This window comes from Dromiciops gliroides, chromosome 2 (assembly GCF_019393635.1).
Source record: "Dromiciops gliroides isolate mDroGli1 chromosome 2, mDroGli1.pri, whole genome shotgun sequence".
Lineage (NCBI taxonomy): Eukaryota > Metazoa > Chordata > Mammalia > Microbiotheria > Microbiotheriidae > Dromiciops > Dromiciops gliroides.
In genome coordinates this window covers 149,176,123-149,191,533 of record NC_057862.1, presented here as the reverse complement: position 1 = coordinate 149,191,533, position 15,411 = coordinate 149,176,123, and the positions used below count along the sequence as shown (strand labels likewise).

Below are 15,411 nucleotides of genomic sequence, written 5' to 3'. Positions count from 1 at the left end.
TGGGAGAGGGGAGGGAAGGGAAAAAATTTGAAATGAGAAATCTTATAAAAACAAATGTGGAAAACTATCTCTACATGGAACTAGAAAATAATAAAATACTTTTATGATTTAAAAATTTTTTAAAAGCATAGGGAATTAACCTCAGGAAAAAAATGCTTGCTGAATTGAATTGCATTTCTTATACCTCCTCCCCCAGCAAGTCATTCCCCAATGTTCATTTTATTTTTTGTTTTTTTGTTTTTTTTTTGTTTGTTTGTTTGTTTGTTTGTTTGTTTTTGGTAAGGCAATTGGGGTTAAGTGACTTGCCCAGGGTCACACAGCTAGTAAGTGTTAAGTGTCTGAGGCCGGATCCGAACTCAGGTACTCCTGACTCCAGGGCCGGTGCTTTATCCACTGCGCCACCTAGCTGCCCCCCCCCAATGTTCATTTTAACCAAAATGAAAACAACAAAAATGCAGAGTTACGGACCAGAAGTATCCCTAAGAATGGTCCCGGGAAGGATGATTTTCCTTTCTGTATCTGGGAACGTTATCAGGCCTTTGACAGTGATTAGCCCTATTCATCAGAGAGCTCCTCCACCAGGCCCTCTATATGAATTATTAGAAAGAATGCTACACTAATAGTCAGGAGACCAGTATCCCAATCCCAATGGAGCCCCATACTTGGTATGTGACCATGAACAAGTTACTTAACTTTCAAAGCCTTAATTTTCTCACCTGTGAAAAGAGTAGAATACTTGCACCTACCTTACAGGGCTGTGATGAAATATGCTATGTGTCATTAATTGTGGATCCCTGCCCTAACAGCTGGCAGGGAGATCCAAGGCACTAGATCTTATTTATTTAGTTCGTTAGTTATTTTGGGTGAGGCAATTGGGGTTAAGTGACTTGCACAGGGTCACACAGCTAGTAAGTGTCAAGTGCCTGAGGTCGGATTTGAACTCAGGTCTTCCTGAATCCAGGGCCGGTGCTCTATCCACCGAGCCACCTAGCTGCCACCTGTACATGTCTTGTACAAGCCTAGGTCATTAGTGTCTCCCCCATTACACTGTGATCTCCTTGGGGACAACAGGACTGGTTTGTGTTGTTGTTTTGGTTTTTGTTTGTTTGGGGTTTTTTGCTTTTCTTTGTATTCCCAGTGCTTAACACAGTGCCTAGCACACAGCAACCACTTAATAAATTATGTTTGGTGATCCACTGACTGCCACTTCCTGTGTGACCTTGGACTTGACCTTCTTGGACCCCTTTTCTTATCTATAAAGTCAAGAGTTGGACCACATGGCCTCTAAGTTCCCTTCCAACTTTAGATCCATGATTCTATTAGAGTAACCAAAGTCAAATTAGGTAAAGTAGACTAAGCTTCTAGGAGGTGACTTTCTTCTTTGGGCAAAACAATTCAAAGTTCCTTTCCCTCACCAAATAATTTCATCTCCTTCTAATATTTTTGCAAGGTCTTGCCTATATTTGCATCATGTGTGCATCAATATTTATCATCAACAATCATTTGTTAAAATTTTCTGGGGATACAAAACCAAAAATGAATGTCTTTTCCCTTTGTATATATATTTAATGTATGTATACACTCATGCATTACACCCATGTAATAACCCACAGATGTTTAAATATATGTACATTACATCTACATGTACTATGCATGTGTAAGTCTTTGTGTATATGTATTATGTAAGTGTGTAAATGTTTTACATATACAGTATATAGATATAGATATAAGTATAGATACCAACCAACTTAAAGGGTAGGTCATTTAAGAAAAAGTTAGAGGGGTTCCTGGAGAACTAAGAATTTAACTGCGTTCCATTTACTGCTGATGTCAGTAGTCTATCTGATGATGACCCTATTGATGTTGATTCGGTGCTAGCCAATTAGGAGGGCAAGGCTGAAAAGGTTAATGTACTGTTTGTTACATGGGAGACTGGGTGTGAAAGTGTGGACTGCTTAGTGAAAATCTATCCCAACTACTGGAAAACACTCACACACACTGCTGGTGTTAGTACAATCATCTTCCTCTACAAAACATGATACTTTAGATTATACTGTCATTCATGGTCTTTCTAAATTATAGTAGTGCGACTACAAAACATTGTACACAAACACGATCTTCTGGACAATTGAAGATTAAGATTTTATTCTGTGAACATAGTGCACTTTCCATTGCAGCCACCTGGGCAGCAAACATCCCAACAAAATCTTGTTTCTTGTGGTCAAGGACAGTATCTTTCACCAGAAATGGCTAGAATGTTAAAAATGTTAAATGCGTGGCTTGATGAATGGGGCAAGGAAAAGTTAGGAACCCAGGAATATTGTATATAAGATAGAGAAAATTAGGCAGACTGAGTTGGAAGTGGTATGCAGAAGCAAGTAGGGTTTCACTGAAGCCAACAGTCATATCAAGATGTAAATCGAAGGCTCTACTTTTGTGGCTTGACTTTTTGTATAATTTCAGATCATTCTAGCCCACAATGGTCTTTCCTCTCAACACACTGGGGTTTCAGCCAGTATTTCCCATGCCTGGAACTCTCCTTCCTTTCTGACTTAGTTTCCCTAGTTTCCTTTTATTCTCAGCTAAAGTCTAACCTTCTGTAAGAAGTAGATTACTACCTTCTGTCTACTCTCTCCATATCTTTTGGGAGGGGGCAGGGCAATGAGGGTTAAGTGACTTGCCCAGGGTCATACAGCTAGTAAGTATCAAGTGTCTGAGGTTGGATTTGAACTCAGGTCTTCCTGAATCCAGGGCCAGTGCTCTATCCACTGCACCACCTAGCTGCCCCTCCATATCTTCTTTATACATAGTTGTTTGCATGAATATAAAATGTAGGACTTGAGCTCCAATTTAGGTATCATCTGCATAGATATGATGGTTGATTTTATAAGAGCTAATGAGATTACAAAGAGAAAGAAACCATTAAAAAGAGGAAAGAGCCCTGCTGCACACCCATAAATGAAGGAGGATATTGGGGACGAATGATAATGCCCCCATAAAGACCGAGGAGGATCAGTCAGATAAAAGTAGGAAGAGAGCTCAGAAGTACCCATGGAGAAAAGAGGAGACAGAAGAAGAGGAGACCATTAATGGTGTCAAACACTGCCAAGAGATCAAGAACAAGGATTGAAAAAGAAGGATTTAGCAATAAAGAGATCATTGGTGACCCTGCAGACAGCAGTTTCAAGTCTAGTGGTGGGGATGGAAGTCAGATTGCAAGGGGCTGAATAGTGGCAGATGAGAAAGTGGAGACAAAGAGTGTACACAGTTATTGTGGATTTTTTTGTTTGTTTTGAGTGTGGCTAGGAAAGGGAAGAGAAATACGGGGACAGTAGAGGCAAGTCAAGGTTTCTAAGAATGAAGTCTGAGCATATTTGAAGAGAGCTAGAAGAGACTTTTTTCTATGAATATATTTTACATAGTTTCAACGTGTGTATCATTCCAAGTTTTACTTTTCCATTGCATTACTTTGTGATTCTTGATGGCAATAGAATACACTGTTTCTTACCAGTCACCCTAGTTATCCCTCACCTGTCAGTTGTTTACAACCCTCTCATAGTTTCACTCTTTTTCTAGTTATCAGGAATTAATTTTCACTAGCATAACCATATTTTTAAAAGGTTTCCCATGTGACAAAGACATGGATACGCAGAGGAGCTTTCAGAGACAAATAGTTTAGTATAAGATTATAAAATGTTGTAAAGTTAAGTGGTCCACAAAGAGTTTGAAGTCAAACGGACTGGAACAGTGAAAAGAAAGCTCTATTAGGACTCCTGAGATCAAGTCCTGGCTCCTGGCTCTTCCACTATTTAGCTGTGTGACCATGGACAAATCACTGAATATTTCTGGCCCTCAAGTTTATCTGTCAAATGGGGATAATAAACCAGTATACAAATCATTATTAGCAAGATGCACACTATCCCTATGACAATAGCTTATATTTATATAGGACTTTAAGGTTTACAAATCGTTTTATATATTAGCATATCTATAAACATATCCACAGAGAGTTCTTAAAAGCTTTCAAATTTGCCCGATGATCTTCTTTAAAAAAAAACAACACAACAGGCAGCCTGGAAGAGGGAATGGCATCTTTAGTTCTCAGGAGAGGAAAGGTCTGATAGGGGCCCAAGGCGCTGCTCCTTGCTTCAACTCAAAGTGAATAATTACATACTCAGGGAGGAAAACACAGGAATCCTAAGGGGGCCTGTAATTAATGTTATTATCATAAATTCTGCCCCATGTCCTGAACTGGAACAGCTCAGGGACCCTAGGTTTTTTGGTTTGTTTTTTTGACAGGAACTAGATAGGTGACTATCTGTCACTATTTCACTTTATTTTTCAAATAACAAGTATCTGTTTTCCCTTCCTCCTTACTTTGGCATTTCTTTCCCTAATTTCCACTTTCCAGGTTCTGCATTATCCTCACTTTCTCGGCAGGCTCTTTCCCTCAATCCCACTTTCTGATACAGTAGAGGTTCCTTGAAGGCAGGGGCTATTTCATTTTGGTCGTTGTATTTCCAGCACTGTAAGCGCTCTATACATGTTTCGGCTATTTCCTTTTAAAAAAGAAAGAAAAAATAATGTCTGTCGATTGCATGATTCTCCCCTGCTTCGTCGGATCCTTTAGCTTATGCCCTTCGCTTAAGGGTCTCCCCGCAGCTGCTGCGCAGCGCACAGGGGTTCCCTCCTCCCGCCGCCCGGGGGCGCTGTCGTTCTGGGCCGCGCCGGGCCAGGGAGCCGGGTGCCCTTCTTGGCCCGGCAGCGGCGGCAGTATCTGCGGTGAGGCCGGCGGCGGGCGGGTCCTCGAGGAACCGGAAGTGCGGGAGCCGCCACTGCCGGGAGCCGCGTTCGCCAGTGTTGCCCGCCCGCCCGCCGGCAGCTGAGGAGCCGCTCGGCGCCGGGGCAGTCACCGCAGCTGGGACTGAAGTCTAGGGAGGGCGGGGCGCGGCATGAAGCGGCGGCGGCCCTGTCTGTAGGGCGCGTCGGGACCGGCCGGCCGGGCGGGGCTGAGGGGAAGGTGCAGTATCCGCCCCCACCCTCCTACTCCTGCGGGCTCGGGACGGGGCGCCGCGGCCGGGGGTCCAGCGCCCTCAACGCCTCCTCCCGAGCCCCGTCCCCTGATCCCAGGCCCTGCCCTTCCATGCTCCCTCCCCCGGACTAGCTCCCTGCCCTTTCCCCCCCGTACTGGCCTCTCCCGCCCTCCGCCCCTTGATAACCTTTCACTCCGGAGCGCTAACAGTCGCTCCCCCATTAACGTCCAGTCCCCTCCCCCCACCCATCTTGGGTCACTCCTCTTCCCCAGCTTGGCCCTTCCTGCCCCACCTCCCACCCAATGAGAGCGCTGCGTCCGCCCGCCCCGGCTGCTTCACCGAGGGCTTCGGGGGCCGATGCGGGGGGGGACACCTCGTTCTCTTCCTCCTCCCTGGCTTCCTAGGCCGTCGCCCTGATAGCCGTGCCCCTCCCGACCCGTGCCTTCTCCTTGTTCCCTTCCACGTCCTCCGGTGAGGTCTCTGGCGTGCATCCCCAGGGGAGGCCGAAATGGGGCTTTCTGTTGGTTGCCCCTTTAAAGATGTCAGTTTGTTAGCCCAGTTCCTAAAAACAGAAGGCGCTGAGACAACAAAGACTTTTTTTTCTTCTGTAGACCGATCTGACATCTTTGTGTTAGTGCTCTCATATGGTATTTTTTAAGATGTTTGCCAGCCTCAGGGTCACTTATTAAATTCTGCATTTCTTCTTATTACCCCCATCGTAGCTTACTAGCTAGTCTGCAGGTATCCTTGGTGTTAATGCATGGACAGATTTAGAGTAATAGTTCTTACACTCCCTTCTCTCACCAACCCCAAAGTTTCAACAACAATGCTAGCAAATTATTTTTCCAACAACAATTGTTAGGATGTTTCGAGTTTAGAAATTAGGAAAGAAGCAGAGGAGTCCTTAAACTGGTAGCACCTTCCCTGCCCTCTGTTGATCTTAAATCCTAAAATATATCACATTGTACATATCTAACAACACTGCTAGTTTTCTGGTGCTTCTTTTTTCAGTTGTAGTCCTCCAAAGTGGGACTTTCTGAATGGTTATCCAGATGAACCTCAGCTGTTTCTAATTAATTGAACTGAATTCATTACCCAAAAGACAGGGAAGCAGAAACACAGAGAAGGATTAGTAATATGTCACAGAATCGTGATGCTGTCTTATAGTTGTACATTTTTCAAAAATTTTTCACAAACGTCAATAAAAGTACTTTGAAATTGTGATATACAAATGTAAGGCACGTGCATTACCTTCATATAAATAGAATATCATTTCAACTAGATTGTGAAATAGACATTTTATTTGCTAAGAAAAGGAACAACTGCAGAGTTGCATCCTGGTGGTTAAAAATAATCTAGTAATAACATCAGGAAAGAAGAGGCATGATTTATATAAGGGACCTTCATACTCCTGGACTAAAAGACAAGTATCATCTTGACCACGTTTACATGATTTAAACTACCTGTATTCTGTGAGCAGGACTGATAGGTGAAAGAAGGAAACATCCTGGTGAGAAGAGAGCAGTAGGATCTGGAGGGATCTGTGTACGTAATAACATCTCTTTAAAGAGATCTTTTTTGAATGTGCAGATAGGAAGAGATAAAATTAGGTCCTTAAGGGGTAAAGTAGGTGGACAGTGAGAGCATGAATAGCTTCATGACTTGTAATACTGGCTGGAAATAATGGAAGTATATTAGAGAATTTATTTTAAAAACAAGAGAACAGCATGAAAATTTGATTTGGGTAGAAGAAATATTAATAGGAAGCTGGAAGATTGGAGAAAAGCTGATGACATCTGAATTGGTGGGACAGCCATGGGCTGTATATGGGCAGTGCTCTCCCACCACAGAGAATTTAATTAACCTCAGAGCCTCAGTTTTCTCCTCTTGTGAAATATACTACTTGTTCCACAGAGGTATGAAGAAAGGGATTTGTAAACCTTAAACCGATATGTAAATGTGAGTGGATAGAGAAATGGCTGGGAAACCAGGAAAACCTGGGTGCCAGTCTCACCTCTGACACATCGGATTGTGTGACCTCGGACAAGTACCCTCAGTGCTCTAGGCAACACTTTTAGTTGCAGGGAAGGGTCTGATCTGTAACAGTAGGAGAACTTATGCAGGAGTTCCCTATCCCTGTAATCACCAATCTGGTATCCATACCTATTATTACAGTTGGGACACTGCAGTTACATTTATTTTGCAGTGACATTGTGTCTTATTCCTATATTTCATATCACTACCTTGAGAATTAACTTACATGTTGTAAGCTTTGATCTTTGGCTTTAGGTAAAGCTAAGAAAGATTTTAAGGAGTGAGTTCTTGCTTGTATCCTTATCCCTCTTAGAACAGAACTGAAGTTTCTAACATATTTCACAGAAAGTAGGCCACCCCTGTTAGATGGGTAAGCCACTACTGTAATACACTGCCATGTATTTCTGTGTACTCAATAAATATTCATTGAATTAAATGACTTGAATTCCCTGCTGAGTTGACGTAGATTTTAATCAGTGATCTGGAAGTGAGTGCTCAGTTGCAGTGCTATTCAAGAGAATACATGTAGTAACTGTCCTAACAAAGGGCTTCTAATCTGTTTCTCTTGGCATTCATTGAAGTATCATGCTATTTCTTTGTAGCATGTGGAAAGACACAGTGTCCTAGTAGCAAGACATTTTTAGACCCAATATATGGGGCTGGCCCTATGGATAGACACACACTGCACTTGATAAACCACTTTTTGTGGCAATTGTATTTTACAATATACTTGCGATTAGTTTGCAGAATTGATCATTTAAAACTCAAATCCATTTGTCATGCACTCCAGTTGTAGATTATAACTATGTGATACCAAATTAGCTTACGTTTATGGATTGAAAACCCCCAAACCCAAATATCTGAAACTAAATGACAGCAATAAAGTAGCTTTGTATATTGAGTTGCCCTGTTTCTCTGTGTGTGTTGTTTTTTTGTAAAAGCAATATACATTTATAGCAGTACTAATTGTTTATGATGTTAATTCTTTTTTCTATTAGTATTATTTTGCAAATTTAATTTAGGATTAAGTTTTGGAATTGGTAACTTTAGTTCTGGATATGTGAAAGAAGTAGAGAATTTTGAGTTTACCATAAATAAGTTAGTGTATTGTAATGGAAAATTCATTTGTCAAAGAAAAAAATGCCCTTCAAGTTTTTATAATGAATTTTTTTGTCACAACATATTAAGTACCTTGTTTTACATCTATGTGGTACTGTTTGAAGGAAGTGTTTCCTTCTAATTTGATGATGAGCATAACATGCAGTTTATGTTGGTCTTAGAGAAGTTCCCATAAAACACATTTTAAAACTCCAGTTGCTTTATTCCCTTCTTTCTTTTATTCCAGCCTAAATGCTAGATAAGAGAAGAATTCTTTTCTTTTTTTGTGAGGCAGTGAGGGTTAAGTGACTTGCCCAGGGTCACACAAGCTAGTAAGTGTCAAGTGTCTGAGGCTGGATTTGAACTCAGGTCCTCCTGAATCCAGGGCCGGTGCTTTATCCACTGTGCCACCTAGCTGCCCCCATAAGAGCAGAATTCTGCAAGTAAATTGTGAACTAGCCAGTTAAACTTTTTGTCACCAGGGTTTCATCCAAAAATATGGAAAAAAAATGGAATATTTTGTGGCAAATTACCAGAATTAAATGGATGTTAGCAAAGCGCTTGAGAACCTGGGATAAAAAGCTCCATTTAAGTAACAGCTTTTTTTTTTTCTGTTTCAGTTGGTAGTGGTTATTTGACTCAATTCTAGCAATTTCCATTTGCCAAATGTATCCTTCCCTGCCCCCTTTTAATGCCAAAGCACTTAACAACCTTTGCACATTCAACTTCACCATTGATTTGAGGCCAGCTCTGGGATGAAGACTAACAGCCAATGGGCATATGGCCCACTTCCTTCCAGTGTGGGAGAGAAGTTAGAATTTTGGCAAAGCATGTCAGGGAAACCCTTATAGAAAGTTCCCAAGGGATTCTCTAGTGAATGTATAGAACAAACTTGACTTTGAATTTTAAGATAAATAACAAATCCAACTTTTTAAATTGAACAAAGAGGAAGGGAAGCTATTGATCTTATTCATTTCAGGTGTGGTGAAAATTATTTTTGTTTCTTTGACTGATTCTCTTTCATTCCTGTTAGATTCTCATTTTGACCAATACAACAGAAGGGAAGCCTCATAAACTGCTATTTATGGCTTACTTTTCCAGGAAAATGCAACATGGCAGCAGCAATGGAAACTGAACAGCTGGGTGTTGAAATCTTTGAAACTGCAGAGTGTGAGGAAAATGTCGAATCACAAGAACAGCCTAAATTGGAGCCATTTTATGTTGAGAGATATTCCTGGAGTCAGCTTAAGAAACTGCTTGCAGATACCAGGAAATACCATGGCTACATGATGGCTAAGGCACCACATGACTTTATGTTTGTAAAGAAGAATGATCCAGATGGGCCTCATTCAGACAGGGTCTATTACCTTGGTGAGTTCAGTTACAGGTTTTTTAATTCAGATGGATAATTTTAGACCATATTTATAATTTATGCTTCTGTTGAAAAGGAAAACTTTTTTAGATGAGAAGAATTATAATTTTAGTGTGTTCCCTCCCCCTTTCCCCTCTTCTCTCATAGTCCAGATTCTTTAGATTTGAAACTTTCAGATTACAAATAGACAACAATAATAATTTCATATGAAAATGTTCATATAGTTTTAGAATAAATGAAATGACCAGAAACTACTTCTTCCCAATGCCAGGCGAATATGCATTTCCCTGGAGGTGAATTATTAGTTTTTTCTCATTGCTCACATTTAGTTACTAACTTTTCTTTTACTATGCTGACTGTCTTCTTGGTCTCATCTCCCTAAATCCACAAGAAGAGGACATTAAATTTAAGATCCACCCAGTCTAAACATTCCATTTTCAACTGTTTCTCCAAAGAAATAATTATACAGGGAAGCAAACCCTTTCATTAAAGAAAATTTAGTAGCATTTTTGTCTTGATATGTCTTAGAGATTTAATATCATACGTATATTTACGTAAACCCCTTCATTTGAACAACAACAAAAAAGAAATATTCGAATCACACTCAGGTTTTGCCTTTGTATATGTAATTTTGCTTTTATACCTCTTATTAAAAATCTAGTCCAGGATTCAAGAAGACCTAGGTTCAGGTCCTGTTTCTAACATAGATGGCTAATTGAATCTGGATGCCACTTAACCTCTCAGTTTCCCAGATGTCTTTTTGTAGACTGTAAGTTGCAGAATAGTGACCAGTCTGTATTGGTAAAGAAGAGGAAATTCCTCTACTGGAGTTCTCAAAACAATGAAATCACAGTAGAAAAAATTAGTTGTCGCTGGCCACACAAGTAGCGTGGGACAGAGCCAGGTCCTTTGACCTATTCCAGTATGCATTTCATTGTACTATACTGCAGCCTAATTCATTATTCTTGAAATTAGTGCCTAGCTCCATGATCAGAATTGGCACCCTTCTGCAGTCTTTGCTCACTGAGAAAGAAGAAGAATTCAGGCAAACAAATTTTCTGAACCTTTGATTGATTGGGTCAAAAAGCATCATGGAATTTTGAACTTTGAGCAGGTTTGTAATTAAATTATTAAAGAATAGGTAAGATTTATATTTGTTTTCAAACAAATAATCCATGGAATACAAAAAGAAAAGTAAATATAAAGTGATTCTAAGAAGTGTCCTCATTTGGGAAAAAAATTAAAGATTAAAAGTCTTCAAAAGTAGGCAAGAATATTGAGGGCAGCTAGGTGGAGCAGTGGATAAAGCACTGGCCCTGGATTCAGGAGGACCTGAGTTCAAAGCCTGCCACAGACACTTACTAGCTGTGTGACCCTGGGCAAGTCACTTAACCCCCATTGCCCCGCAAAAAAAAAAGAATATCAAGGAGCCTCGAACTCACAGACTTTACAGAGTGATTTTCATAAAAATATCTGATGCTATGAAAAAAAAGAAAGAGAGAGAGAAATATATCACTGGAATTCAGTAGAGATCCCAGACAGTGAACCAAATATATAACAAAAGATTAGTATTTGATAAGCCCAGGGAATTGAGGTAATCACTATTTAATCACAAATTGAGGTAATCACTAATACATGTATTGGTAAAACTGTTAGAAAATAGATTTAAACAATTTTTTTTCCAAAATTGTTTATTGTGAATTCAAAAAACACCAAACAAGAACACTTCCATATACAAAGAAGAATTTTTTAAAAAAACTTTATGAAACCATAATTCTCCATTATATATAGCTTGTTTTAAAAGTATGTATTAAATTTAACAAAGTAGCACATTGCCATATTTTCCTCTAATGCCTACAAAACTTCCTTCTACTTGTTAATAGATATGTTAAGGATTTCATTGACACCATTTTCTTTATTCTCTTTTTGTTGCATCTTTCACTTCTCCCTAATTCCCTTCAATAACTACCCCTCCCCTTATCTCCCACAATAAACCCTCTCTTGTATAATCAAGCAAACCATATTCACACATTGGTCATATCTAGAAATAGGTCTCATTCTGCACTTACAGTCCTTCACCTCTCTGCCAAGAAGTGGGAAACATGATGCTTCATCATTTATATCTTTTGAAGTCATGTGTAGTCTAGGCATTGATCAGAGTTCTGAAGTTCTTTTAACTTGTTTTCTTTACAAGAAACAATATAATAGAAAAATAACAGATTGCTGAAAATACTGATGATGAATATAACTGGTAAAAACTCAGTGTCTAAGTTTTCTAGAGAACTGCTAAAAATATCCAAAGACATTCAGCTCCCAAAATAAAAATGATCATATGGTAAGGACAGTTTAGAAAAGAGGGAACTCAGGTTGTTAATTATCACTTGAAAAAATGCTCAACCTTTCTAATAATCAAAGAGCTTAAAGTTAAAATAACTTTGAAGTACCAACTCACTTCCATCAAATTGGAAGGAAGGAAATTAGCATCTATTAAGCACTTCTATGTGCCATCTTCTTTTGTAGATACTTGGTAGGCACTCCCATAAAAAGTGCTAGCAAGAGATTGCATACGTCTTACAGATAGCTGCCGTTTTTAATGATTGTTTCCTTGGATAAAATAAGCTTTATTGTTAGGGGTTTTTTTATAGTTTCTCCGTTTGCAGGAAGAAGACTGTTTAATAATTAGAAATTACTTTTTTTTTCTTATAGCCATGTCTGGTGAGAACAGAGAAAATACGCTGTTTTACTCAGAAATTCCCAAAACCATCAACAAAGCAGCAGTTTTAATGCTGTCTTGGAAGCCACTCTTAGATCTTTTTCAGGTAGAAATTTTAAAGTGTCTTTGATATGTGATGTTTATATCTTTTCGCATACAGTGAACAAATTGTTTTAGATCAGGAGTTCTTAACCTGGGTTCCATGAACTTGGTGGTGGTGGTGGTTTTTTAATATTTTAATAACTGTATGTTACCATAACTGGTTTCCTTTGTAATCTTATGTATTTTATTTTAAAATTTATTCATCATTTAAAAGCATTATTCTGAGAAGGGTTCTGTAGGCTTTAACAAACTACCAAAGGTGTTCATGACACAAAAAATGGCTAAGCACCCGGATTTCAATATTGAAATTGTAAAGTTCCTTTGCAATGATTATAAAGGTTTTAAAGTTTTCATAGTTTCATGAGTCATCTTTTTATTCCTGTCAAATATAATCATATAAAAAGCTTTTTAATTAAGAAACAGTTTACACTATGAAGTGGCTTTTCTTCTTAGTGATGCATTATTTTTCTTAAAATTTTTTTAACAATAAATAATTAAAATTTTTTCAGTCATATTGTACTCAATAATCTATATAGATTACTTCAGAGTTTTTAAAGATCTTCCTTAACCACACTGTATTTCTTCCCCAGCAGTTGGTATTCTTATTATTGTTAGTGTCACTTTTGCTTCTAATTAGTATTGTGTGCCTTTCAACTTGTGCAAAGTTGAAAACATTGTTTGTCTTGGGGAGAACAAGGGCAAGGAGACAGTGTGTTGTGATAGATAACTAGTAGGTGCTTCAGAATCATGGGTTATATTCCTTACTCTGATACATATTGGCTATGAGGTTCTGGGCATGTCACTTAATATCTTAGTGCTCCCAGCAACCTTTCAATAATATAATTGCAGAAGAAGTTGTTGATCTGTATTAGGAGAGGGAATTTCCTCATTGGGAGTGCACCATGTTAATAAAATCACAGACCTACACATCCCCTTCCCCCAAATATTTTTGTACATACAAGCACAAAATTGAGACTGTCCTAAGGAAAATATTCTGAGTGTGTGTCTTTAAGCATGTAACCATCTCTTTAAAGTTCTCATTTCTTCTCTCTTCTGAAAGTAAGTTGTTTCATTAATAGAAGGGAAAGCAAAAGTACCACAAAGAAAGGACCTACCTATCATTATATGTCAGGCACCTAATATTGAGAATTAGCTAAAATTATGGTGGTATTTTAAAAATTGATTAATTAGGTTCTCTTGTATAACTTCTATTGTTAAGCCTAATTTTTTGTTGTTTTAAGCTTTTGTTTTCACTGTACTTGATAGTGAATGTCAGTAAATGATCATTGATCATATGTTTGAATTTCCTATCTCTGAAAGTGTTCTTTCCCCCCTTACATTTTCCTAGATCACAGTGTGGACCTCTCCTTTGCTTCCACTGTACTTTATTTTGTGTATATGTATAATTGATTTGCTTTTCTTCCATGTAGCATGTAAGTTCCTTAAGAACAAAAGTCTGTTATTTTTCATCTTTGCATCCCTAATGTCCAGTACAATGCCTCTCCTACACATAGTAGGTGCTAAATAAACAACTTTTGAATTTATTTCTTTGAAGATAAATAGACAAGGAACAGCTAGGTGGTGCAGTGGATAGAGCACCAGCCCTGGAGTCAGGAGGACCTGAGTTCAAATTCCACCTCACACCCTTGACACTTACTAGCTGTGTGACCCTGGGCAAGTCACTTAACCCCAATTGTCTCACCACCCCCCCCCCAAAAAAAAGAAAATAGACTTAGTTTCTTTTCATGCCATGTTTAACCATTTATTGGCAGCATGACATTCACATAAATGAGTATATGTTTTAAAAAAATAAATAGAAGAACTTGAACTGAAATAAATCATTCTTTTACATAGTAATTAACAAATTAAGTCAGGATTCTAGGTATAGTTTTATTGTATAGATAGTTATTATCTATTAAAAAAGACTCTTGGTTATAAATTTAGGTATGTAAATATTAACTGTTCAGCAAAGATTTGTAAAGTGCCTACTCTGTGTAGGCCACTTACCAAGCACTAGAAATATGGAGAAGATAAAAGATACAGTTCCTGAATTCAAGGAGTTGACAATCCAATATCAAGAAAATTCAAGAGGTTTGTAGTTCAAACAGCTGATCACATGCTCACTAGTTACTCCATTGATTGCAAAGAAGTTGGTGTAAAAACAACAAAAGATAAGATTGAAGAGTAAAGGCATAAAGGCCCTATTGAATGAACTTTGTTAGCCTATTTCTCCTAAGGACAATATCAAGTTGGAGTTGTTGTTTTTTTTAATATTAAGCTTCTATATCTAACATATGGTGGCTATTCAGTAAACAATTTACTGGGAAAATGTGCAGACTTTGTAATTAGCATTAATGCCTTAATAAATTTTGTACCCTATTTTATACATGTTCCTGTGAGGAACATAAGTGCCAAAATATTTCTGGGTATAGATTTAAAAAAACCTTGTGTATCTTCATCATTATTAGCACATTTATTGAGTGACTAAGTTTGTACAAGATTTTGTATTAAACTCTGGGGGAGATACAGAAATAAAATTTGATTTTTACTTCAAGGAGCTTACATTGAAATAGAAGATAAAATATATCTGTGTATGCACATGTATTTATAAAAAACTGCATAGTGGTATGGTTAGTGCTAAATTACATAGACAACAAATGCTGTTCATTGCATTGTTAATTCATGGTATAACAGTAACTCTTTGAGCTAGAGGGATCAGAGTAATTGTCATGGAAGAGGACAGACTTAAACTGAGCCTTAAGTCATGGGTAGGACTTGGCTAGAGAGGAGACAATGGTGAAGGCAAAGACCTGGAAGTAGAAAGGAATAGGTTACATGCAAGGATAGTAAGACTAATCTGGCTGGAGTGTAATATTTCTTTTAAGAGAAGACTAGGGGGCAGCTAGGTGGCGCAGTAGATAGAGCACTGGCCCTGGAGTCAGGAGGACCTGAGTTCAAATCCAGTCTCAGACACTTGACACTAAGTAACTGTGTGACCCTGGACAAGTCACTTAACCCCAATTGCCTCACTAAAAAAGAGAGAGAGAGAGAGAGAGAGA

General features: G+C 38.6%; 1 protein-coding gene across 4 annotated transcripts in view; it reads left to right on the top strand.

Moving 5' to 3' along the window:
* The first annotated feature begins 4,817 nt into the window (after positions 1–4,817).
* The window catches only part of DPP8 (dipeptidyl peptidase 8), a 68,123-nt gene continuing 57,529 nt past the window's right edge, over positions 4,818–15,411 (top strand). For 3 of the 4 annotated variants that reach the window (XM_043984618.1, XM_043984616.1, XM_043984619.1), the window contains exons 1-3: positions 4,818–5,020; positions 9,267–9,536; positions 12,244–12,356. In XM_043984618.1, coding sequence (XP_043840553.1) covers positions 9,278–9,536; positions 12,244–12,356 — 372 coding nt within the window. In that variant the 5' untranslated portion in view covers positions 4,818–5,020; positions 9,267–9,277. Of the gene's footprint in view, positions 5,021–5,483; positions 5,505–9,266; positions 9,537–12,243; positions 12,357–15,411 lie in introns of those variants that run through there. The other variant, XM_043984617.1, reaches the window with a different exon arrangement.